At 38.2% G+C, this 27,802-nt stretch overlaps 1 protein-coding gene, 1 long non-coding RNA gene and 1 other non-coding gene across 4 annotated transcripts in view; 1 reads left to right on the top strand and 2 right to left on the bottom strand.

Moving 5' to 3' along the window:
* Positions 1–5,559, top strand: part of PRSS12 (serine protease 12) — a 74,629-nt gene extending 69,070 nt beyond the window's left edge. For both annotated transcript variants that reach the window (XM_065545423.1, XM_005555790.4), the window contains 2 exons: positions 2,440–2,720; positions 3,286–5,559. In XM_065545423.1, the coding sequence (XP_065401495.1) occupies positions 2,440–2,720; positions 3,286–3,593 (589 nt within the window). In that variant the 3' untranslated portion in view covers positions 3,594–5,559. The remainder of the gene's footprint in view (positions 1–2,439; positions 2,721–3,285) is intronic.
* Positions 5,560–5,779: 220 nt separating this feature from the next.
* Positions 5,780–6,859, bottom strand: LOC135970986 (uncharacterized). The gene is made up of 3 exons (XR_010586966.1): positions 6,479–6,859; positions 6,179–6,221; positions 5,780–5,979 (listed from the first exon to the last, which is right to left on the bottom strand). It is a non-coding gene; the product is annotated as an uncharacterized lncRNA (long non-coding RNA).
* On the bottom strand, positions 6,295–6,425 carry LOC123573791 (small nucleolar RNA SNORA24). The gene has a single exon (XR_006698523.1). It is a non-coding gene; the product is annotated as a small nucleolar RNA SNORA24 (small nucleolar RNA).
* Positions 6,860–27,802: the final 20,943 nt, after the last annotated feature.

The following is a 27,802-nucleotide window of genomic DNA, read 5'->3' as shown; positions in this document are numbered from 1 at the left end:
AATTTCTTAAATTCCATTAAAAAGATAAATGCAACATTTCAGCAGTACTTTCAAGGGTGTATTTACAATAATTCTTGTGGGAAAAGTGTTACATCACTTGGGGTTTTACTTTAAATACGTATACTGTTAATAAAATTTACTGAATATACTAGCGATATTATTAGCACACAGAAAGTAGAAGTGAGAATAAGTACTTGATTACTCTCCATACCTATTACTTTTTACAGTTTCAGTATGTGAAATAATCCTAAATTTTACTTAAATTTTCAAGGAAGCTATAAGAGCATATACTTTAGGCACAATATATTAAAAAGTCTCTGAACTTTAAAGATACGTGATGATTTAAGATTGAGTCTCAATAAATCACAAACTATTAATATTAAAGATCAATAGTAGGTGGCTGTATAAGCCAAATCATCTTTATTGCACTGTTTAGTTTTTGAGCACTGACAGTTAATTATATATATAAGATGGTCAGAGCCCTACTTAAGGATATTAGAATATTGAGGCATCTCATAACCTCCAGTAATTTTATAGAAGTGGGAAGTTTTATTTTAAATAGACACTAGAAAATGCCAAGCTTCTGAATACCAACTCTTCTAAGTTCACATTCAAGTACAGATCTTGTAAACAATGAAAGACCCAAGTTTTGGTTAAAAAAAAAAAAAATAAGGTGACAGTTGTTATATGCATGCTTTCCCCCTTTAACAGTTAGATGCCAGCACAAAATAGGTAGAGTTGATGAAACAAGGGCTGGAGTTTTGGCAGGTAAAAGACAAGCAGGGTAGTTTTGCAAGAGTGATTGTTGTAACGGGCAAATGGTGGAATCCAAGCCAGATAATAAAGGAAGTCATAAAAGATTGAAATGAAAAAATAGTGGGGCCAAAGGATAGAAGTCCAATGGGTTTGAAGGATTTTAGCGCTGTAAAAACGGAAGGCAGAAATATGGTATGCGTGAAATCAAGATTTCAGAGGTGTGTGGTTATCTGGTGAATACAAAGTCTAGGTCTTACATTGTAAGTGGATGGCTGAGATGAGGTGGAGAATACACTCATTGCAGATGACTAAGTCAAGGAACTACAAAGGAAAAGTTATTGGAAATTAAGTCTTATAAGAATGTTCTAAGTAGTGGGATGCAATGAGCATGGTGCTCTAGTCTTCCGTGAAAAAGAGGTAGTAACTAGGAGATGGGTTGATGGGTTGTGTCATACATTCTAGGTCAGAGGTTCTCAAATGGGGGCAGTTTGCTTAACAGGGAACATGTGACTATGTCTGGAGACAGTTTTGGTAATCACAACTGGGGATGGAGGGTATGTGTACCATGTACCAGTGGCATCTAGTGAACAGGGGCCAGGGATGCTTTTAAACATACTATAACGCACAGGACAGCCCTCACAACAGAGAATTACCTGGTCCAAAATGTTAATAGGTTTTGAGGTTGAGAAACCCTGCTTTAGGTGGGTTCAGTATCAGAATTAAAGTATGATGGTTGAAAAATGGACTGAGAACTATCCATCTGATAAATATTGTTTCTATTTTAATGGAATATGGAAAAAAGTATATATTAACAATACACATTCACTAATTTAAATCAACCATTTTGTGCATTCCTAAAGGCACAACGCTATTCTAGGTGTTTTAATCAGTGAACACAACAAAGATACCTCTGACCTGGAATAGCTTTGACTCAAGCAGGGAGGAGAATAAATGCAATAAATAGTAAACTAGATAGTTTTGTTAGAAAGTGATGCTTAAAAAAGAGGAAAAGTCGAGCAGATGAATGACATTGGGAGTGTTCAATGATGGGAGGACAAAGAAAGATGGGTTGCAATTTTAAATATGAGGGTGTCAAAGTAGTCTTCATTGAGGTGACATCTGAATAAAGATTTAAAAGAGAGGAAAGGATAGAATGAATATATGTTGATCTGAAAGTATAGTTTGGGTTTGCATTCACTTTAGAGGAAAGGGAAGGAGTTTACGTCCACCTTGCAGGAGTGAAGTGGACTGTACTAAGTACTTTGATGGACACAAAGTTAGTTTCTGCCCTCACAGAACTTCATGACAAACTAACAATCTTGGAAATAACAGAGCAACAAAAATGGCAAACACAGGACAATAATTTTGACCTATTCCAGTTTTGATCCCTTTCATTCGGGAAATGACAGGTTAATGATTAGTCTTTATTTTCCACTCATCCTCCACATTTGCTCCTTCTTGGAGAACAGATTACACAGTGAAATGAAGACAAGAGGTTATGACAATGGGTTCACAGTAGAGGATCAGGAATGGTGGGTCAGATAAATGGAAAGAAAGGTTGAATTTACAAAAGGGGCTGATGATTTGGAAGAAAGGCTTGTATCTTCATTAGTCTTCCTTCTTGACAATCAGTAATTTTCAGTATCTGAAGCAAATCTCTCATTAGTACTCTCTGCCTCTCAGGTATGGCAACAGCACTAGGAACTATGCTGTTAGGGTTGGCGATTACCATACTCTGGTACCAGAGGAGTTTGAGGAAGAAATTGGAGTTCAACAGATTGTGATTCATCGAGAGTATCGACCCGACAGCAGTGATTATGACATAGCCCTGGTTAGATTACAAGGACCAGAAGAGCAGTGTGCCAGATTCAGCAGCCACGTTTTGCCAGCCTGTTTACCATTCTGGAGAGAGAGGCCACAGAAAACAGCATCCAACTGTTACATAACAGGATGGGGTGACACAGGTAAGGCACAATCGAAAAAAAAAGCAGGGACTTTTCTCTGTCTGGTATTATCCACATATTTGGGTGTGCAATGGGCAGTAAGATCTTAAATGGGTTCACTTATTTGGAGAAATTTTGCTTAGTGTGAAATGCATGCATGTAATCGAGACTTATATTCTGTAGGTATTGTTGGTTCTGAGAACTTTAGCATAAACTGAGAACTCAGTTTAATTCAGTGAAGTAGACATGAATTGATGTGCTAATGTGAAACCAGCATGAATGCATTCTATGCTTTTTGATATACAGAATTCAAATATGAATGCCTACACAAATGTGCTTTCTTTAGGTCACCTTACTCTAAAAATCCATAGATGTTATTCATTATTCCTCAGACAATTCAGTACTGAGAAGTAAATTTGTAAAGGTTAAGATTGTGTCAACATTAAAAATACCAGTCATTGCTCATTTTAAACTATACTAATGCCACAACAGGGATTTTATTTTCATGACTATTACATGCTCGGTAACTGTTAAATGTTGTGATGGTTATCCGGAATGCCACTAATCAGATGTTTGGTCTGAGTAGGACGAGCCTATTCAAGAACACTACAACAAGCAGCCATTCCCTTACTTCCTAAGAGGTTTTGTGAAGAACGTTATAAGGGTCGGTTTACAGGGAGAATGCTCTGTGCTGGAAACCTCCATGAACACAAACGCGTGGACAGCTGCCAGGGAGACAGCGGAGGACCACTCATGTGTGAACGGCCCGGAGAGAGCTGGGCGGTGTATGGGGTGACCTCCTGGGGGTATGGCTGTGGAGTCAAGGATTCTCCTGGTGTTTATACCAAAGTCTCAGCCTTTGTACCTTGGATAAAAAGTGTCACCAAACTGTAATTCTTCATGGAAACTTCAAAGCAGCATTTAAACAGATGGAAAACTTTGAATCCCCACTATTAGCACTCAGTAGAGATGACAACAAATGGGGAGATCCACATTTTTGCTTTGGGTTGTGGTAAAAAATTGTGCACCCCCTGTTGCTTTTGAGAATTTGTGAACATTTTCAGAGACCTCAGTGTAGTGGAAGTGACAATCCTTAAATCAACTTTGTTGTCTATCCTAATTTCACTGGAGTGACTTATTCTAAGCTTAATCTATCCCTATTTCTCAGAATCATTCTATGCTGATTTCACAAAAGATCATTTTTACAACTGAATTGAGAACCCCTTATAATCAGTGGTGTCTGAATTCATATTAAATACCCACATTTGACATAAATGCGGTACCCTTTACTACACTCATAAGAGTGGCATATTTATGCTTAGAGCTTTTCAAAATACTTGACAAGAAATCATCTTCTCTGTAGCCTTTGCCAAGTGAGGAAATCAATGGTTAAGGAATTCCATTACCAACTTTTAGGCCTGAATAGGAGTAGTAAGCCTCAAGGACATTTGCCTGTCACAATATATTCTCAAAGTGATCTGATATTTGGAAAAAAGTATCCTTGTTGAGTACCAAGTGCTTCAGAAACCATAAGATAAAAATACTTTACCTACAGAGTATATAAACTAGCAAGATTTGAAAGGATTTCTGGTAACAAAATGCCAGTTGGACATACAACCTAGTTTATCCAACACATTTAACATATCTACTATATTTGCTTTTAACAAGCACTTCAGATTTAACTTAGAATTAAATGTTAACTCTTCCTTAGTCAGCATCATAGTCCACGTTCCCCGACCATGATGTAAGAGTGCCACCTACTGACACTTCCCTGTAACTGACTTATACTTGCAGGTTTCCCCAAGACCAACCTGATACAATTCAATCTTAAAATATGCTAGTCAAAATGCTTTCCTGGCCTATACATTGAAAAGTTCTAATAACTTTTCAATTGTTTTAATGCATACAGCCGTTATAACATATGCCAGGCACTGCATTAGGCAGCTTTGAACATCACTGACAAGTTGCAAAAGGCCAGTAGGATCTTTCAGTAGCAGCCCTTGTTTTCAAATAGGGGAAAAACAGGCTTGCCTCAAAGTGAGTCGTTGGTGAAACACTGATTCCAAACTCCACAAAAAGGAGTCCCAAGGCTGGATTTTTCCCCCATGGTTCTCCCACCTGAAGGACTGGTTTCTCTGTGGCTATTTCTCTGAGTTAAGGGATAGCTGCTTAACTATGCACCTTTACAGAACATTCTTAGCAGTAATGCTCAAATTTAAAAGGCACACTCAAGATATTTCAATGTCATAGATCCTTCCCCAGGTCTCAAGTTGTATAAATATAGGTAAAAGGTTAGCATGAACTTTCGGATGGTTTTAAGTAATCCTCTTGAATGCCAGTCATTAAAGGACTTTACCCTTCTACATCAAATTACATCCTTTTCACAAATGCCTATTTCTGTAATAACTGGTGCAAATCTAAAGGTGCTTTATAGTTTTACTATTTTGCAGATTTGAAATGCTGCATATAATGCAGAAGAGCATTAAAAACTTTTGTAAAAACTCATGATTTTGATAAACTTTTAAAGCAGCGTTTATATGTAAATAGAGCTACATATGGCACACACACTTGCACAAGGGCTTCAGAAAAACGTGCAATATAGGTGAGAAAAATGTCTATTGAAACTTTCTCACGGGCTGCCCTTATAATTAAACTACAGTGCTGGAGCAAGCAACATCAATGTTTCAAGTAGATCAGGGACCGACAAACCTAAAAGGCAGTAAACAGCCTGCAATTTGCTCAATTCTGAAGAATACATGGTTCATATAACATGCTTTTACTGTAACCGTCTTGTGACTTGAAAGATACACGTGTTCTGTGCATATCTGTGTAAATAAAGTACATAATTTTTCACCTTGTATAGCTGCCTTAAATTTTTGTATGGTTTAAAAAGACTGTTCTCTCCCCTGGGGGTAACCTGGTAATTTTTATATTTTACATTTTTCACAAAGGCTGCAATAACCTTAGAACTGTACTCATTCACACTACTTCCACGTGAACGCGTAACATTAAACAGGAGGTATTCTGCTCACTATTAACTACTTTTCCGTCTATTAATCACTCAGTCAAGGAACAATGAGTAGCCACATGAATTAAGCATTTTATTTAATTATCAAGGACCACCTTAAATATTACTTTAAAAAATTCAGTCCTATATTCAAAATAGGTATCCTGATAACTTCCAGAACATTATTTGGAACACCGTTTCCCCAACTAAGATAAATCCATTGCCGAATGCTGAACAGACTTTGCCCATTACCACTTTGGATTTCTTGATAGTCTGCAAGAGAAAAAAAAAAACATTATAAAACTCCGAGCTGTGTACTTATCCCACTGTTCTGAGATCTTATCAGCTAATTGAGTTGGTTGGTAACTCTTAAACTACAAAAGCCAGCAAAACGGGCCAGCTTTAGCTTTCCAACGTCCTGGCGCTAAGGCGTTTCAGATTAACTCAGGAATATGAAAAAAAAAAAATGTACCTTATGTTTCCATCATCCATCGTAATGTGTTCAGCTCAGCTTCCTAGAAACATTTGAACAACGGTTTAGAAAAGTTCGCCCAATAATCCGGCACCCTCCAGGTTTTTAGCAGTGAATAATGTTACTTGTGCAAGTCAGAATCTGATACCAATTAAATGGTGACAGCTTTGCCAATAAACAAGAATATGCTCTTCCATGGCTAGGAAGGGAGACTGCCACAGCTGACAGGTCCCAAAGATACATGGAGATTCACAATCCAGAATTAACCAGCAAGCAAACTGCTACAGGTTATTTACTCACCATCTGGCTCAAACTGACGGTTCTCGGGGTGCTATGGCACAAGAGCGACAGAATAGACTCAAGATGGCCACAAGACACCGACAGCGAAACAGGCTTCACCGGAGTCCCCGGGCGCACGGAACCTTTCCCCGAGGGCCCACGGCCCACACACGCCGGGATTCAGGGTCCAGGGCTGCACGTGGCCGCCCCGCGACCTAATGAGCACTCAAGTCCGCGCATGCTTGTAAACTTACGGGTTTCCAAAGCTGCCCCCCGACCTACCAATATCCTGACTGCGCTGCCCTTTAGGTAAGGCAGTAAGTTTCAGCCCAATTATCATTTTAACGTACGAAAGACAACTGGGTACTTTCACCTAACCCCGACGCTTCCCGAACATGAAAGGCTGAGGCCTTCGGCACATGCTCTCTTATAGAACTGATGACGCTATTCCGGGGGAAGCGCCAGGAGGGGCGGAGCCTATGTTGTTTCACTCTCCGCCCCGCCCAGCCCCGCCCAGCCCCGCCTCGGCTCCACCTGTTCCGTCGGCCACCTCCTCCCCGGCTCCTTTACCCTCTTCCCCGCCCTTCGTCCACGTCTGAGCGGGTCACCTGGCTCCGGATCCAGACGCATGCGCACATACGAGAGCCAAAAGGTTCTCGCGATAGCGAAAAATCATGACGCTTACCCGTGTAGGTGACGGAAGCAAGGGGATCTTTTGGTGTTTCCTGTTTAGGATACTTATTTTAGACAATATTAGAAAAAGGGGCCGAACGCTGTGGCTCACGTCTATGATTCCAGAACTTTGGGAGGCCGAGGCGGGCGGATCACTTGAGGTCAGGAGTTGGAGACCAGCCAGGCCAACATGGCGAAACCCCGTCTCTACTAAAAACACAAAAGTTAGCCGGGTGTGGTGGTGAACGCCTGTAGTCCCGGCTACTCGGGAGGTTGAGGTGGGAGAATCGCTTGAGCCCGGTAGGCGGAGGTTATGGTGAGCTCAGATCGCGCCACTGCATTCCAGCCTGGGCGACAGAGCGAGTTTCCATCTCAAAAAAAATAAAAGAAGGTTAGACCCGATGAGCCTAGGAGACACCCGGTTTCATGAGCATGTGCATGTTTCCCATGTTTCAGTCTGACCCTGACCCACAGTTTGTTGCCCACTTCTGGCCGCCCTTGGACTCTTAATTCCGGAAAGCGGGACGCCTCAGTCTTACCTCACCCGCTGTACATTGCCTGGAGGATGCAATGAAATACGGCTACCGCCACTGTAAAGTGGAATTTCCAGCCTTTAGGAATAGTTTTGTTAGACACGTGCTTTTAAAAGAACACTGAATTTCTTTTCTGTTTTCGTTTTCCTCCTGTATGAAACAAACCAGGTGAAGTTTTTACTTAGTGCTGGACCATTTGGAGCAGCACATTGTAGCAATTGCTGTTAAGGAAAAAGGTATCAAGACGGGTGAATAAAGTACAGTGGAGATCTACAAAAACAAGTCATTACATACTTTTTGGGGGAAAGATTTAATGAGAGCAATAACTGCCATTCGATTTGGAATGGACAAGCTTATAGGAGACACAATTTTATTTGAGATAATAGGGCTGCTTCTAAGGCTCACCATATTTCACCTATCTTACTTTGTCTCCTTGTTCACTCAATTCCACTAATGAACCGAAAAGAACTATTCAGTAACAAGGCTTGCATACTGAATCACAGGAGGGAGTTCCGCCCAGTTACATTTTATTTAAATCTAAATAATTATCTATATTAGTTTGCTAGGACTCTCATAACAAAATACCGCAGACCGGGTGGCTTAAACAACAGAAACTTGTCACAGTTCTGTCGGTTGGAAGTCTGAGATCAAGGTGTCATTAGATTGTTTCTTCTGAGGGCTCTCTCCTTGGCTTGTGTATGGCAGTCTTTTCCCGGTATCTTCATATCGTTTTCTTTTTGAACCTGTCTGTCTCAATTGCCTCTTCTTAAAAGGACACTGGCTGAATTGGATTAGGGCCCACCCTAATAAAGTCGTTTAACCTTATTTACCTCTTTAGAGACCGCATCTCCAAATACAGTCATATTCAGAGATACTGATGTACATTTTACAAATTACCTAATCTGTACTCAAAAACAAGAAAAGTCTGAGGGCTTCTACATACGAATTTTGGGAAGCACAGTTTGGCCCAAAATACCATTCATTTATGCTAACGTAAAAAGTCTGATTGAAGATTTGAAATTAATGTTTCCATTGGCTTAAGCTGTTAGAACACCAATGAACATGAATGACAGCATGTGTGCATGCACGCTTGTGTGCACCTGTGTATCCTGGCCTTTGAGTAGAACTTTGTGTTTTGTCTGAAACTGGACTTTAGAAAATCTGTTCTTTTCTACCCCTATATTTTATGATCTTTTCTCCATCTTGACTGCATTCTCATCTATTTTTATCTGTCAAAATTCTACTCAGCTTAGAGTGCTTTCCTCAAATATCACTTGTTCGATGAAAATTTTCATTGCTTCAACTGAATTTGTTTTTTTCCTTTTTTTAAAACATACTATAGTACTTAACTCACATTTTTCTTGTGGTGCCTTTATTATAAACTGCGGTGAAGGACTATGTCCAATTCTTATTTAAAGTGCCTAGCAGAACGACTTTCATTATATGAACAGTCAATTGCATTACTGAATGCTTTGAAGTACTCAATATGTTTCTGAAATCAAAAGGATTTTATGTTTACTTTAAAAAACCATTTCTCTCCAGGAGATGGAGTTTAATTCCCCTTTCTGATCCAAACACCAACTTTATTGTAGGCTGTGCTTAGTAACTTGCTTTCAAAGGGTAGAGTAAGGAAGGGGGGGAAAGCAGAACTTTGGTGAAAAGTGGCAAGCATTACAGAGTCCAGGTGATCAGTATTTAACATCAGTGATACGGCATGTTGATAATGTGTACTCTGTTACCATGTGATGAGGACACTTCACCTCCATGTTTTTCTTCCTCAAAGCCCATACCCTAGACTAACCATGAGAAAAAAGCCACACAAAACCAAACTGATGTACATTTTGCAAATTACCTAATCAGTACTCAAAAACAAGAAAAGTCTGAGAAACTATTATACCAGAGCAAACGATACATAGTGACTAAATGTAATGTGATATCCTGGCTGGGATCTCCAGCAGAAAAAGGACATTAATGGAAAACTAGTGAATCTGAATGAAGTGTGGAATTTAGGTAATAGTGCCAATATTGATGTCTTAATTGTAACAGATATACCATGGTATTGTAAGATAGTAACAGTAGGGGAAATTGGATGAGGGGTGTGTGGGGATTCCATTTTTGCAAATTTTCTGTAAATGTAAAAGTTTAACTTAAAAAAGCAATTATAACCTTACCGTCTATTATACTTTCATTTTAACACAAAGTAGTGATTTAGTAGTGGTTTCTGTCTACTTTAGTGTGAAATCTGTGGCTGAGATGACACTATTTCTAAGTTTGACTTGAGATCAAACCCAATGAATTTAACTGTATTCAAAGGAATATTCAGAAGAGACAATGTGGTAACAAATAGAAGAGTTAAAAATGGGTTGGTAAATGATGGTTGGCTTAAGGATTTTATTTTATGTAGTTATGTATTTATTTTTTTAGAAACATTCTTGCTCTGTTGCCTAGCCTGGAGTGCAGTGGCATGATCTTGGCTCAGTGCAACCTCCTAGGCTCAAGCGAGTCTCCTGCCAGATGTGTGCCACCACACTTGGCTAATTTTTTTTAAGGTTTTTTTTTTGAAAGACAAGGTCTCACTATATTGCCCAGGATGATCTTCTGTGCTCCTGGGCTCAAGTGATCCACCTTCCTCGGCCTACCAAAGTGCTGGGGATTGCAGGTGCCAGCCACTGCGCCCAGCCTAAGGATTTTAAAGACAGAGTGCAAGGTGAACCTGTTAGAACTGATCAAATGATGGCTAGGTAATATTTCAGTTCTACTTTTGATACATGGAGTGAACAGTTCATTGTAGAATATTTATTCTTCAACAATGCTTTTCCATGCACTGTATCTTTTTTCCTTTTGTGGTTTAGTGTTGAAACTGGTAGTCATCAGAAAAACAAATTTAACGTAGAATGGCACATCTGTCATATGAATGCTGAGATGAATAGGAGAAAATATAGCGAGGTAATAACCCGTGGACTTATTTTCATCTTAAAACACTTAGGAAATCTAAACTTCCAGTGTATACTAGCAGCTTGATACTTCTGCTATAAAAATTGGTTTTGCTGCAGTAATAAAAGTATAGTGTACTGCAGTATGATCTAGTGTTAAAAAAGGCATAGTGTCCAAAAGAGAGGAGATGGACGTTCCCTCCTATCTATATTAAAATATTCTTGTCAGTTCTGAACATCTTGTTCAGTTGTTAAACATTTACTAGACTCCAGCAAATGTTTATTGAGTAGACATGGCCTTTGCCTCAAGACTTGAGAATATAATTGGGTAACTTACAGTTAGTGCCATTACAATGTTTTCCAAATTATTCAAAGTTCAAAGCAAAGGAATTAGTTTTTATTTTTCCCCATCCTCTATTTTCACTATTTGATATATTTTTGTATCAACCAATGTATTAGTTATTGATTGCTGTGTATCAAATTAGCCTAAAGCATAGTAGCTTAAAAAAATAAGCACTTACTATCTCAGTTTTTATGGGTCAGGAATCTAAGAGCAGCTTAACTGGCTCAGTGTCTCCTGTGAGGTTGCAGTCAGGATGTTGACTGGGGTTGCAGCCATCTGAAGGCTTCACTGAAGCTGGTGCTGCAGGATTCTCTTTCAAGGTGACTCATTCACAGACCTAGCAAGGTAATGCTTATTGTTGGCAGGAAGTCTCAGTTCCTCAGCATGTGAATCTCTCCATAGGGCTGCTTGACTGTCCTCATGATTCTCATGGCAGCTGGCTTTCCTCAGAGTGAGTGACTCAAGAGAGGAAGCCCCAGTGCTTTTTATTATGGCCTAGTCTAGAAAGTTACTTGTTACACCATCACTTGTTAGAAGTCAGTTATTAATGCCAGCTCACATTCAAGGGGAGGGAAATTAAGCCCCATCTTGAGGGGAGTATAGAATTTTGTTGACATATTTTAAAAGTGTCACAGTCAGGATGGATGAAGTTGTGTTGCAGTTATAAAAGATCCAAAATCTCTGTGGCTTAAAACAACAGAGTTTTGTTTCTTGTCATGCTCATGTTCATTTTAGAGACCAGGCTAATGAGGCCTTCACCATTTGTAATGGTTCTAGGCAACATAAAGGGAGAAGGGAAATTGTTATTATGTTCTTAAAGGATTCCATTCTGATGTGACATATGTTACATTGACTCATATTTTATGGACTAAAGCAAGTTCCATGGCCACACCTAAATCCAAAAGCCTGGGGAAATGGAATCCTACTGTGTGCTTGGAAGGAAGATAATCAGAAATATTTCAATATATTATTATAGCACTAATGATTTCTACCGTGGCCAAGTTACAACTGTTTACATTATTTTTATAGCTACCTTTTCTCTATTGTTACACTGTGCATTAGTCTGATCTCACATTGCTATAAAGAACTACCTGAGACTGGGTAATTTGTAAAGAAAAGAAGTTTAATTGGCTCATGGTTCCATAGTCTGTACAGGAAGCATGGCTGGGGAGGCCTCAGGAAACATTCAGTCATAGTGGCAGGGGGAGCAGGCACATCCTACATGGGCAGAAAAGGAGGAAGAGAGAGCAGAGGGAGGTGCTACACACTTAAATAACCAGATCTCGTGAAAACTCACTATCACAAGAACCCCAAGGGGGAATCAATGATCCAGTTACCTCCCACCAGGCCTCTCCTCCAACACTGGGGATTACAGTTCGACATTGGGCGGGGACACAAATCCAAATCCAAACCATATCACACTGCTAATCTACGATAACATGTCTGAGCTGTCTCCCCACAGTTCTAATTCTCTCTTCCAATCAACTGAGTATATTAATGCAAGATTACATTTCCTGAAATATTTTATACATGTTAAGCACTTGTTACAGAAAGTGTAATGGCTTTCCTACCAATTATCAGGTAAAATTCCTCATCCCAGGCCAACATAGAATGTATGTTACACTTAGCATGCTCATTCCTATTTTTGTTCATGCTATTTCATAGAATAGAATATATTTTCAATTCTTCCTACCCATCCTTTAAGATACATCTCAGTTCTTATTATTTTTTATAGTAATCTTTCTTTTAGAACATTAGAAAATACTGGTCTCGTCTCATTTTTGCTGTCCTTAATACTTATTCTTTGTACTGTACAATAAAAAAAATTCTCATCAATAAATAATGAGTTTCTACTATTTTCCAGGTCCTGTCATAAATGCTGTGGCTAGAAATACTAAACAAAATGGAATTTTAAAAAATTTCATGGAGCTTACATTTTAGCAGAAAGTAGATGCAAATAAGAGTGTTAGAGTTCTATCAGAATCAGAACATACTATATATGATTTAAATCATATATGTAGAATCTGAGCTTATACAATTGTGGAGTGGGGGGACCAAGGAAAATTGGCATCTACAAGAATGAGCTATAATCCATGAGAATGAACTAGAATCAGGACTAATCTCTTCCTGGTTTCAAGAGTTTAGCTTTGATGAAGGGGGTGATCTGCAAGAGAAGCTGATGCCCTTTGTCACAGACTTGGAGGTTGTTGAAGTTGAAACAGAAGATCTGGGATGACTGAAGAAGCTATAGATCTGACTACTGCTGCCCCACACTTATAAGACGAGTTAGCAGATAAGTGATATCTTGCATGATCTGCAACATTGCCTCATGCCCTATACTGACCTTCCAAGTGTCAAAAGTGTATGCTGCTTTAGTTTCATTTACCAAGTCTCATACAAAATGTCTCCTGTGGACTTTTCAAAGCTGGAGTTATTTAGGGAAGGGAAGGGAAGGGAAATGTAGGGCTAGCTTAGCTAAACTGAAGTAGAAACCAATCACAACATGTAAATTATATGGTATGTTAAAGTCAATAAGTGCTGTAGAGAAAAACAGAGCACAGAAGATGAGAAGTGTTTGGAAGGTAGGAATTATAATTTTAAAAAAGTGTTCAGGAGAAATGTCATTCAGAAGATGACATTAGGTCAGCAAGTTGAAGAACATCAGGGAGCAAAACATACAGACATTTGGAAGAGGAATATTTGAAGCAACCAATGCTTTCTCAGTGGGACCATACTTGATACAGTAGGCAAAGTTCCCAGTAACCCCACCTCGTGTTTTTCCTTCCTTTATGTGATCTCTTGAATGGCAAAGTGGTGAAATGTGAGACCAGGTATAAAAACCTGACTTATGTTTTGCTACCACTTCCTCTTGTGCCTTTTTGTATTGCTTGCTTTGATATAGCAAGCTGCTATGTTGCAGAGGCCCATGTGGCAAGGAACAGAGAGTTGCCTCTGGCCAACATCTCACAAGGAACTGAGGCTATCAGACCAGTAGTCCATGAGGAATTGAATTCTGTCAACAACCATGTGAATGAGCTTGGAAGTGGATCCCTACCCAGTTGAGCCCTAAGATGACTATACCCCCAGCTGTTGATGGCAGCCTGGGAGGGACACTGTAGCAGAGGATCCAGCTAAGCCACACTTGGATTCTTGACCTACAGAAAGTGTGTGAGATAAAAAATTATGTTGTAAGCTACTACATTTTGGGATAATTTGTTATGTAAGAATAGATAACTCATCTTGGCATGTTCGAAGAATATTTGGACCAGTTTGGCTAGAATGAGTTAAGTAAGTAGGAAGTGAAGTTAGAAAGGTCATGATAGGCTATCTATGGCCTTATAGGTCATTATACAGTTTTTAGTTTTTTGGAATAAGTTGGATAGTGTTGGAGAGTTGTGAGTACAATGGCATGATCTAACTTAGGATTTACATGTTCTCTCTCAAAGCTCTGTTTAGAAAAGCTCTAGGGTAGCGATGGGGATAGGGTTGGAGCAGGGAAAGCAGTTAGGGTAGTGGAATAATAAAATGAGAGAATAGTGTTGGGTTAGTGGTAGCAATGAAAGAAATAAATGATTCAATTCTGGAAATACTTTTACCATAGATGTGACAGTATTTGCTGAAAGATTGGACATAGTATAGTATATAAGATAAAGGGATTGTAGGCTACGAGAGAAATGACTAAGGTTTTTGATTATTTGCTGAGATAGGGACTGCAGAAAGAGCAGATTTTTGGGAAGAAGTATTTAGGAGTACAGTTTTGTATGTTATGTTTGAGATGCTTTTTAGGCATCCAAATGGAATTGTTGAGTAAAGAGTTCAATATATGAGTATGGAGGTCTGGGGAGAGGTTTGGGCTGAAGAAATAAATATGTGAGTTGTCAAACTATAGATGGTATGTAAAGCCATGAGATTAGATGATTGTACTGAGGGAGGAAAGATAGATAAAAAATAGGATTAGAGGCCAGGTGCAGTGGCTCACATCTCTAATGCCAGCACTTTAGGAGATTGAGACAGAAGGCTCTTTTGAGCCTAGGAATTTGAGGCCAGCTTAGGCAAATGGTGAAACTCCGTCTCTACAAAAAATTAAAAAAAAAAAAATTAGCCAGGTGTGGTGGCACGCACCTGTAGTCCCAGATACTCAGGAGGCTGAGGCAGGAGGATCGCTTGAGCCCAAGAATTCGGGTCTGCAATGAGCTATGCCCATGTTACTGCACTCCAGCCTGGGCAAGAAACCAAGACCCCAACTCTCAAATAAAAAAAAAAAAAAAAGAAAAAAAGAAAATAGGATAAGAAACTGAGCCCTGGAGCCTGTCAGTATTAATCTACCAGGAAAAACAGTAGGAACTTGCAAAGGATGTTGAGAAGTCATTTAGGGAGACAGCCAGCAGAGTATGGTACCTTAAAAGTCAAAAAAGTTTTTCAAAAGAAAGTGGTCAATTGTTTATGATACAAGTAGGATGGAAGCTGAGAAATGACCATTGGATTTAGCAATATGAGAGTCACTTGGGACCTTGTTAAGAGTAATTTCAGAGAGAACAGGAGAAGTATTGCAAATCATGGATTTGGAACAACTCTTGTGAGGAGTTACACGGTACAGAGGAAGAGAAATGCAGCAATATCTGGAAAGGGATGTGGGATCAAGAGTGGGTCATTTTTCAAGCATAGGAGAACTTAAAATATGTTAGTATTCTGATGGGAAAGATCTAGTAGAAATTGAAAAACTGATGATGCAGCAGAGATTTGATGAACTCCTTGGGAAATGAGATGGGATCTAGTGCACAAAAGTAGGGGTTGCCCTAAGATAATAGTTTAGGCAGTTCATCTACAGAAATAGGAGTACATGGGTACAGGTGCTTGTGGATGAGTGGTACTGCGAACTTTGAATGCTCTCATCTACTAATTTTTTTTTTCTGGGGTAATAGAAAACCAGGCCATCAACTGAGAGTGAGGATTGGGGAGACGGTATTGGAGATTCGAGGAGAGGGGAAAAAATATAATTAGGAGATGGCATCAATAGACTTTGAAAAGTAGTAGGTTTCCCTGGTCACATTAGGAGCTTTCTCGAGTTCTTGTAATGAATTCAAAGTCAAATCTCTAGCGTGATTGTGTATTTTCTCTTCATCATGCTCAACTGCATAGGTGCTGGTATGGAGCTGACAGGGAGTTGGAGTTAACCAAGTTGTAGTTTGCCAAGAGAGTGAGCAAAGTGAGAGAAGGGAAAAGGAATGCATGCAAGGGACTGGTTGTATTGATTTACCATGGCATTTATGTTAGACAAGAAGAGATGCTAATACTTGAGAACAGTGAGGGACATTGAAAATGTGGTTTAAGTTGGATCCATGAATTTTGAGGTGATGGTGATCCAAGAATTTTGGAGCTGGGATTTCAGAGTAAGTGTTTGATGTTGTGAAACATTTATAATATAAATTTATTGAAAAGTTTGGCAAGCAACATGGTGAACCTTTTGTAGTTTAGCCTGAAAAGTTGGAAATGCCCATGTGTTCTATGATCTCAAACTGGCCTCCAGGACTTTAAGAGTGAATGCCTGACTTGGTTGTAGAAACTTGCATGTCAGTGAGATTCTGCACTTGTGTTTCATTAAATATTTAACATCTGAAAAGCTTGATTTTGTTTCTGTCTTTCTTTCCAAGATGGCTTGTGGTCCTTGCTTTAATCTATTTCCTAGTGAGGATTTTTTTTTTTGGCTTACTTGCCTTTATGCAAAAGAAGATTGTTGTTTATTTTAACATTTAATATGGCATATTAAAAGAGAAAATGTTGTTTTGGAGTATTCGTAAACTAACAATTAAAAAAAATCTGATGCTTTCATCCCATATGTATTAAGGTAATTTGAAAATTTAATGATCACTTGTTAAAATTCTCCTTTTTCTCCACACAATATAGATTATAGATGTCTTAGTATGTCAAACATTTACTGTAGTACCCCAGCTCCAAATTACTTTGGCCCATTATCCACAAGCATTATAAATATCTGTATCAGAGGGAAGATAAACTTACGTTTATGTAAAACTTGATGGAACGAAACAAAATCGCATGAAACAAGTTTTTATGCGGCCACTAGATGGCTCTGTTATGCTATTATTTAGGTATATGTTTGAACTTTGAATTTGTTACCTTGTTATTGAGTTATGTGTTTAAACCCCTTTGAATTAAATACATTTGTTCATTGTGCATGAATGTATTAATGTATATGTGGATAATAACATGAAAATGTCAGCATATCTAGTATCTCTAAAAGCCTATCCTCTGGACTCTAGTTTTATATGATGAATAAATATCTACAGTGAATATTGAAAACTTCAGGTTCTACCAGAAAGGAACAACTTTATCCAGATGCGTATTCTAAACATACCATTGGAATACACCAAACCTTTTTAATATGTGAACTTGATATACGGATTTTTAACATACTGAATTAATCCATTAGAGATTTAATTCATTTCCTACTGTCTGAAGTAGTTAATACACTGTTAATATGTATCAAACTAGACAATGATTCTGTTGGAGAAATAAAATATTTCTGCCCAGTCTACTAGAGGGCAAGAATGTAGTCATATTCATCTTACCTGCAGTACTACTTTGGAACACACTCAATGAAACATTTGTTGAATAAGGAAGCCAGGATGATAAAAGTGAAAAAGAATTCTGGGAAATTGTACATAATGTACAGAAGGAAAAATGAATGCAGGGTAGTACATTTAAGCAAAACTGACAAACTTTTTTGAATGCAACTTAGTATATTAAGGCAAAGATGACTAACTCTTTTGGCCTTGGAAACATCTTACCTCTGTCTTTGCCAAAAGGTTTAAATTAAGTCTCCCCGCTACAGTAGGACTGTGTTTCAAGTTTTATAATGGAAATCATTTCAGAGAGAAAATTCTATGGCAAACTTTGAAACTAATTCCTATTAGTATTTATAACTGGAATAGGTCTTCACTGTCTCTACCAAAAAATAAAAAAAATTAGCCAGGTATGGTGTCAGGTGCCTGTAATCCCAGCTACTCAGGAGGCTGAGTCACGAGAATCACTTGAACCTGGGAGGTGGAGGTTGCAGTGAGTCGAGATTGTGTCACTGCACTCCAGTCTGGGTGACAGAGTGAGACTGCATCTCCAAAAAAATAAAAAATAAAAAATGTAAAATAAAAGATTTCAGATGCTGTATGAGAATACTCCAATTTAAGTTAAATGATGAGAATACACGGACACATAAAGGGGAACAGTACACGCTGGGCCTACCTGAGGGCGGAGGATGGGAGGAGAGAGAGGATCAGGAAAAATTACTATTGGTTACTAGGCTTAGTACCTGGCTGATGAAATAATTTGTACAACAAACTGCCATGAAACACGTTTACCTTTGTAACAGACCTGCACATCTTGCACATGTACCCCTGAACTTAACATAAAAGTTTTTTTAAAAAAGGAGTACTGATACATGCTATGGCTGATACATGCTATAGATGAAATGCAGAACCACGTCACTAAGTGAAAAGAAGCCAGACACAAAGTACTACATACTGTACGATTCTATTGATATGAAATGTTCAGAAAAGGCAAATTTATAGTGACAGAAAACAGATCAATGGTTGACTGGGGCTGGGTTGGGGACAGGGCTTATCTTCAAATGGGCATGAGGAACCCCGTCTATCAGCCTTCTATCTTGGTGTCAGAGATCTTCTGATATCAGATTGCCGTGATGGCTCTTCAATCCCATGAATAACTCAGCAGTTATGAGATGTACACTTCACCTGGGTGAGTTTTACAGTATCTAATCATACAGCCTCAAAAAGTCTATTTAAAAAGTCATAAAAGAATAGATTAATTTCTGCCTTCCTGGGACAGTGCTCAAGCAGCCTTTCCATATTCACTCTTTAAAGTTCGCTCTGTCACCATGTATTCTACCAGTAACCTGTTTCTGGATTCTGCATGCTAACACTGCACTGAGAACTGTGCCTCTTTATTCAGGAATATGATTGATCTATATATTTGTTTTCTGCCATCTTTGTAAAGTTTTAAACAAAAAGTTTAAAATAAATGTCATACTTACACTATAGAGAGAAAAATAAATATATTTTATCTCCAAATGAAGAATGATGAAAAAAACCTTCCAACTTAATATGTAAGATGTTTTAGTAGTTATTTCTTAATTATATAAGTAAAACTATAGAAAACTAAATAGAATAGAACCAGATAAGTGACTTTTGTATTTCTCTAGTTTAAAACCCTTTTATCAGTATGATAATTTATGTAAATGGACAGTATTTCTTAGAAAACAGAAGGTCCAGAAAGAGATCTCTGGAATTGAGAACTTACATTTCATAAAAGCCATACGAATGTTTAAATACTCATCATTCTTTACAGCACTGAACAGAACTTGAGTAGCTAGGATTACAGGCCTACACCACCAAGCCTGGCTAATTTTTGTATTTTTAGTAGAGACGGGGTTTCCCCATGTTGGACAGGCTGGTCTCGAACTCCTGACCTCAGGTGACCTGCTTGCCTCAGCCTCCCAAAGTGCTGGGATTACAGGTGTGAACCACGGTACCTGACTACAATTATTTATAGTCTCTAAGGGAGATAGTAATAATGGTGATAACTAATGTTTATTGAGTACTTAGGTGCTCATTAACTCATTTAATCCTAACAATTGTATGAGCGCTATACAATTATTGTTGCCAATTTACAGATGAATAGATTGAGGCACAGAGAAATAATGTAATTAACCTAAGATTTGGAGTGGATTTGAATGTAGTCTCATTGGCTCAGAGCCCATGCTCTTAACTGGTGTTGTGTGTAAAGGAAGAAAAATGATACTAGGTATAAAATAAGTCTGGGCTTTGCTACTTGTGTGACCTTGGGAAAGTTATCTATCCATTCTAAACCTGTTTCTTCATCTGTAGAAGGAAATCGGCAGTATCTTCCTTTTGATATTGTTGTTAGGATAATTTATAAGAATTATCTGGTAATTATTATTTAAAAGAGGTTTATTTTTGTCCTACATTTAATAATTATTTTGCGAATTTTAATTATTTAAAATTGAATTTATTTTTTGTTATTTAGAAGAAAGACAGTGTAAGTCTTTGTATGATTGGGGAAATATATATTTTTGTTAATCAAATTTATTGATTTTTATAAAAAGTTATACTTTTTTCTAGCACTTAAATATAAGAATATATGCTATGTTAAAACTGTCATCTGTCTTGCTTTTCCAGTTACTTATTGTTAAATTAATTAATTCAACAACTATTTATTGAACATTTATTATTTCAGAGACTACACCCATCGATGTGGGGATACATTGATGAAAGAAAACAGACAAATAGTTTGCCTTCAAGAAGCTTATTCAAGTATGAGAAGACAAAAGATCTAATAAAACTAGTAAATTATACAATTAGTTATAAGATTATAAGTGCTATGGTTCAAAAAAGATTAGTTCGGAATAATAGGAATCAGGAGTCAGGGTAGGGAGGAAGGGGTGAAATTTTATATAAGGTTGTCAGGGTAGGCCTTATTGAGAAGATAACATCTGAGCAAAGGCCTTATTGAGAAGATAACATCTGAGCAAAAAAGCCTGAACTAAAGTGTAGAAGTTAGCCACGTTGCTATTTGTGGGCATGTCAACACAAAGGTCTTAAATAAGATTGTCAGCAAGGGAGCCAGTGCAACTGTTGCAGAATGAGAGAGTTCGAAAAAGAGGAGCTGCGGTTACAAAGGTGATGGATATCAAATCATGTAAGGCCTTGCAGGCCACTATAAGGACCGTAGCCTGAAAAGGAGAGCTATAGAAGGAATTAAAGTACTTTGACTTAATTTGTAAAAGGATTACCCTGGATGTTGGGTTGACAACAGATACCTGGAAACAGGTATAGTACAGATACCTGGAAGCAGGGAGGATAACCAGGATAAAGATTATGGGATCTTTTTTTTTTCGAGACACAGTCTGACTCTGTCGCCATGTTGGAGTGCAGTGGCGCGATCTTGGCTCACTGCAACCTCCGCCTCCCAGGTTCAAGTGAGTCCCCTGCCTCAGCCTCCTGAGTAGCTGGGACTACAGGCGTGTGCCACCACACCTGGCTAATTTTTTATTTTGAATTTTAGTAGAGATGGTGTTTCATCATGTTGGCCAGGATGGTCTTGATCTCCTAACCTTGTGATCCACTAGCCCTGGCCTCCCAAAGAGCTGGGATTACAGGCATGAGCCACCGGGCCCGGCTGATTATGGCATCTTAGAATGAGGTGGCAGCCCTGGATTTGGTGAGAAGTGGTTGGTTTTGGATAGAAGTAAAGATTGCGCCAATAGGATTTCTTGACAGATCAAATATGGGGCTTGCTAACCAAGGGATTCACTATCCTATAGTATTCACAGTTCATGCCTACACTCAAGGAGATAGGATCATATAAGGGCATCATCACTCTTAGAGTGTGTCTACCACATAATGGAATAGGTTTTTTGGAGGAAGATCATAATCCACAGGTGTGCCTCACCTGCAGACTCAACCCTAACTACATCACTGTGCGTACACTGGATCATCTTAACTGAGGCAGGGTCTATCACTAGCCTCAAACCCTAGCTGATTGCCCCTTTTCCCCGAGTATTCATTGTTGCTAATTGGACCTGGAATGTAACGCTTATGTAGTGGGTAAAAATTCCATAATTCACAACCTGTCCAAAATACAACTTTCTTTAGTTTTTTTTTTTTTTTTTTTTTTTTTTTTTTTTTGAGACGGATTCTTGCTCTGTTGCCCAGGCTGGAGTGCAGTGGCGGGATCTCAGCTGACTGCAAACTCCGCCTCCCGGGTTTACCCCATTCTCCTGCCTCAGCCTCCCGAGTAGCTTTTTAATAATTGTCCCCATTCAAGATATGATTCAGAACTTTAAAGATTTTTAAATATCTTGTAGAAAAACCCAGCCAAATTCAAGATTCTTCTCTCCATTTCTTCCAAAGGTGGTCATGGCAGTGGACATGAAGTGGTGGGTAACATCCGGTCTCAGCCATCATCTTTCCTCTGCTGGCATTGGATGAACCTCAACAGGTTCAGTCTTTGTAAAGTGGTCTCTAGATTCCACGGTTTAGGCTCCTTTCATGGCCTGTAGTCATCGATCTGTGAAGGTTATTAAGTGCCCTCTTTGTCCCAGCTGCCAGGTCACTTTGGATTTAAAAGGCTGTTCTTAGTGATTCCTGCAGCCTATCTGGAGAAATGGAACTTTTATGTGTTGTCCTGTGCCACTGTGGAATCTGTGCAAACCAAGGCCATCTGTACCTAGGATACCACGAGCTATCTCTACTACTTGGAGGGAGGGCCTTCACCATTGTTGGGCAGAGTACATGGAGGAGGTTGCTGCTTTGCAGAGTTTTAAATGGAAAGTAGGGCACAGCTTTCCCTACTGTTTGATCCTCAGACTTAAAGATCTCTCATCCTCCATTTTAAGGGCTCAGTTTGGTGTCAAGGAGGAAGGTAGGGGGAGAAGAAACCCAAACTTGTATTTACCTCTCTTTTCCTCTTTGCAGTATTCCTTCATCTCCAGCCAGGCAACTCCATTCTGAGAGTAGAGTGGGAAGGTGATGGAGGGGAGGTGTAGTCTGGCTTCCCACTTATTTTCTTTATAGCCTATTGTTTATGGTGTAAATCTTGGCTGTAGGTACTTGAATTACTTCTAACTCTCATGCCAGTGGCTCTCATACTTTTTAGTCTGGGGATCCTTTTACATTCTTAAACATTATTGAGAACCCCAAAGGGCTATTGTTTATAAAACAAAAGCATTATATTTATCGATATTATAGATAAATTTATCAATATTATAGATAACTAGATAATATAGTTACAGTTTTTAATATTTAATCTATTAGAAATTGAAATAGAGAAATTAAAAAACATTAAAAAATAACAAGAACAAACCCATAATAAAGCTATAGTTTTAATGAAAAAATAGCTCTGTTTTCCAAAACAAAAGAAAATGAGAAGAGTGGTATTGTGTTACATTTTGGTAAATTTCTTTAATGTTTGGCTTAATAGAGATTGCATTCTCATATCTATTTCTGCATTCAATTTATTTTGATAGGTTGTTTTGTTGAAGTACATGAAGAAAATCTGGCCTCATCCCCATATGTGTTTGGGAAAGGAAAGTATATATTTATATACCCATATGTGTTTGGGAAAAGAAAATATATATTTATAGCATTTTCAGATAATCGTGGATATTTTTCTTTGATACTACATTAAGAATTGACAAGTGCTATTGTCTTAAAGGATATTTGCAATGTGGAATCTGAAAGAAATCAATGAACTGTTCATATTGTGCTACATTAAAATCTACTGATTTATCTTACTCTGAGAATAGACCTTTCACTATTATAACAATTATGCTATGTATATTTATACTGTGTATACTATGTATATGTGTTTTGTGACCTCATGCATTGCTTTTTTGGAAAATGGTTTACTTATGCTGATCTTTCAAACATTGACACCTTTCATTATATAATGTTGGAAAATTACATTTTTTAATATCACCACCAATCTCATCAGAAAGATCTTTAAATATGAGTATGCTGTGAAGCTCATGGTAGCAATACAAGTTCTACAAAATTCTAATTTTTACTTGAAAGCTGAAATTTTATAATTGGCAAGAAATACTGTCAATTGTTTTTTGTTGAAGTGACAGGCTCACTCCTTTCAGTTTTAAGAAAATATTTGCTAATTGCTCAAGTCTGAATAACCATAATTCTCTGTCATTCTTTCAAGTAAAAAGTGTGTTCCATGAATAAAGTGGCCAGTTCCACTTGCAACTCAAACAGTTGCTCAAGGGCTTTTTTTCAAGACAATCACCTACTTCAGTATGTAGCAGACGTGCTTTAGGCACACTTCACATTTTGTCACACAGAAGATTAAAAAGCATATACTGTAGTGTGGGAATGTAATAATATTAATAATTTTACTGTTTTGTCAAGTCATAAGTGACACTGACTGTTTTAAACAATGAATGTGTGGTGATGAATACCATAGTACAGATTAATTCTACTGCCTTGATTTATGCTAAAGCACCAGCAGTTTTACCCATTATTGTTATCGCACAGTTGGTAACAATATCAACACAATGACGAAGGCATATAATGAATTCACATTATTATAAAAATCATTTTGACCTTGCAGACCCCCTGAAGAGGACTCAGGTCTGCTCAAGATCCACAGGCTATATTTTAAAACTATTGTACTGTAGTGTTGAGACTCTACACCATGGCAGAGGTCCTGTTTATTAATCTCTTGGATAATAGCCAGTAGTATCTGATGCTGCTTAGATTTCTTGCTTCTGTGCTCCCTCTTTTGGACACAGTTGGTCCTGAATATTTACAGTCTTGATCTTTAAAGTGATAAATTATTGTTGTTATAAAAGTACAGCAATTCATGCATTTGGAGATAAAAACTCAAATACTTTTCCCTGGTCCAGAACTCTAGTCCCACTTATCAAAGGCAACTTGCTTTTACCATTTGTTTAAGCTCTGCTGATTATCTTCATAATTCCAATTACACTTTTACCTTAATTTCTTAATTTGTCAACTTTAAGCAGTTTCTGTTGGCTCCCCACATGAGGGGGAGACATTTAGCTCATTTATATTACTGTTTCTTACATTCTTGCTTATTTTCCTAATTTTTAAGCATGGATTTATGTTTTTAGCTCTTCTTTTGGTTTTGTTTGTGGCTTTAAATAAACGTCAATTTCTGCTAAATTTAACACAGGCCAAGAGGACTGGGGTGACTGATCTTTGCAGGTAGATCCCAAAGAGAAGTGAGGGAGACAGGTTGAGCTATTCAATCCGAATTTCTGCTTTCAATTTTACCACTTAGATAATTCATTGGTTCCTCCTCTATGGGAGAGTAGATCAGAGACAGAATCACATGTTACAATAATTGATCTACTGGCACACGGTAAACAAAGCAGGGAGAAAAGCATTCCTCCTCCTTACCAATGATCACATGTGACTTCTGTTGACAGATGCGTAAACTGAGATCAGAAAAGTCACCTACCCAATGTTACATAGTTAAGGATAGATGTTGAATTATAGTCCAGTCTATCTTTTTTGCTATTCTGATTGTACTGAGGACATTAACTGGGAATGAAAACAATATGGTTTTCTCAGGATGATCATAGGCAGGAGGGATAATTTATCAATATTATTCTATTTTCATAGCGTTTTATTGTTTCTATTTTGTATTTACTTATTTATTTCTGAGACAGAGTCTTGCTCTGTCACCCAGGCTGTAGTGCAGTGACGCAATCTCGGCTCACTGTAAGCTCTGCCTCCTGGGTACACATTCTCCTGCCTCAGCCTCCCGAGTAGCTGGGACTACAGGCGCCCACCACCACGCCAGGCTAAATTTTTTTGTATTTTTAATAGAGACGGAGTTTCACCGCATTAGCCGGGATGGTCTCTATCTCCTGACCTCATGATCCGCCTGCATCGGCCTCCCAAAAATTATTAAAAATTTGTCAATTTATTAATTTATATGTGAAGCAAGCTTTGTTTTTGATAGTATATTTGTTTTGTGGGCTTTTAAAAGTTTTGTTTGCTTTGAAGGATATAAAGTAAGTTCTGAAATGATACACTAAAGCACTAGGAGTATATAGCATGTTGAGCTTGCATTTCTATTTAATGTAGTTGAAACTGAAAAAAATTTAGATTCAGGATATTATTTATCAAATAGAGGAGACTCATCTTTGGTCCAACTGTATAAATTATGTATAATATTTAAGAGCAAGGTCTGGTTTCCATTTCAGTTATTGATTTGAAATAGACCATTTTGGCATCAGAAATGCAGCAGCAGGCATTTCCTACACTTAATGTATTCCCTCAAAAAGCAAGAAGCGGCTTGATGTAGACAGTTTTATATAAGATTTGTCACGGATTCTGGGTGCTTTGGAAATATCTCACATTTTATTCAGTGTAATTCACTTTTCTGTATGGTAAAATGTGGGCAAATACATTCTTTCTAACAATATCTTGGAGACTTTATGCTGTGAGCATTTAATTTGTAAAATTTGCTTTGACTTCCTTGAAAAGGATTGCTAAGTAAATGTGATGACTAATTTTATGTGTCAACTTTGACTGGGCCACAGGGTACCTAGATAGCTGGTGAAACCTTATTTCTGGGTGTGGCTATGATGGTGTTTCTGGATGACATTAGCATTTCAATTGGTAGATTGAGTTAAGCAGATTACCCTCCCCAGTGTTGATGGGCATCATCCGATCCATTAAGGGCATGAATAGAACGAGGTGGAAGAAGGTCCAGTTAACTCTGCCTGGCTGCTTGAGCTGAACATTGAACTTCTCCTGTCCTCAGTGCTCCTGGATTTTAGGCCTTCAAACCCAGATTGCAACACTATTGGCTCTCTGGCTCTCAGGCCTTTGAACTACACCTCTGGCTTTCCTGGGTCTCCAATTTGCAGATGACAGATCATGGGCCTTTGCATCCTCTAAAATCATTTAAGCCAATACCTTATAATGAGTCTTTATATATGTGTGTGTGTATGTGTGTGTGTATGCATGCTTATATGTATATATATATGTATATGTATCTGCCACTAGTTCTATTTCTCTGGAGAACTCTGACTATAATATAATAAATGAGATATTTGACTTGACTCTGGAAAGTGAATGTCTTTTTTAACTTATTGATACTATTCATGATTCCTCTTTCTCTAAGAGATGCTCCAAAGGAGATGGTGAGCATGTAACTAATTCCAACTTTAGTGATTTATTAATTTTTGTATTTATAACTTTTGGGAATAGACTGAGATGTGACAGATACGTAAATATGAGGATAGTTACAGGATTAATGGAAGAAGGTTCAACTTATTAGTTTCAGTACTAACAAATAAGTGAATAAATTTTACTCTGTAACCTTTATTAAGAGCACTGAGTATTTAGAGAACTCTTATAGACAACAAATTAGGGACAATAAATGGCAAGAACTGGTAACCGCACTGGTTTGGGGAGAAGTGGCCCTCAAATTCTGTTAGGTATCCTTGGCCACAGGTGAAAGACTTACTTGAAGTAGACTGCAGATTTCTGGGGGGATGGAATCCAAGTGAAACTGTGTGCCTTAGAGTTCTCCAGAAAAGCAGAATTAATAGGAGAGAGATATGTACATATGACTTATTATGAGGGATTGGCTCACATGCTTGAGGCTGAGAAGTCTCATAATCTGCTGTGCAAGTTGGAGACTGGGTGGTTCATGGTGTAATTCAATCTGAGACTGAAAGCCTGAGGACCAGGGAAGCCAATGCTGTAAATCACAGTCTGAAGGCAGAAGATGAGATGAGATTTTCCAGCTCAATCAGTGAGCCGTGTGTGTGGGAGGCAAGCCTGTGGGGAATTCAGCTGGTGCCCCAAGATAGGATGGGTTGCAACATGTGAAAAGCTGATGTCTAGAAAAGAAAGGGATTGGAAGAGAGAAAAGAAAATTTGTGGAGAATGAAGATAAATGGCTAACTTTACACTCCCCAAATCCCCCTCCCTCCTTTTTTTGCAGAGATCGTTTTGCTAGATTTTTTAAAAAGAGAGATGAACACGTTTTAAAACTCTGAAGAAAGAAATGGGCTCATTGGTGTGGAGCAGAACAGAATACTGGGAGTAAGAAATGCTATAATCATTCCTGTTCTGAAGTCCATTCAGTAACAGCTGTGTGATTCTCTTATTCTCTTATTCTAGGGTCCCATAAATGACCTAGGAGCTGTGTTATATTTATTGGAAGTAAAAAAAATCACTGTAAGTAACATATAAATTTAGGAAGAGAATGATCTGTGAAAGGTTTTATAAATATAGGATGGATATATATCCTACTTGAA

The sequence above is a fragment of the Macaca fascicularis genome, chromosome 5 (genome assembly GCF_037993035.2).
Source record: "Macaca fascicularis isolate 582-1 chromosome 5, T2T-MFA8v1.1".
Taxonomy (NCBI): domain Eukaryota; kingdom Metazoa; phylum Chordata; class Mammalia; order Primates; family Cercopithecidae; genus Macaca; species Macaca fascicularis.
The sequence above is the reverse complement of the archived record's forward strand: the minus strand, read 5'-3'. Positions and strand labels throughout refer to the sequence as shown.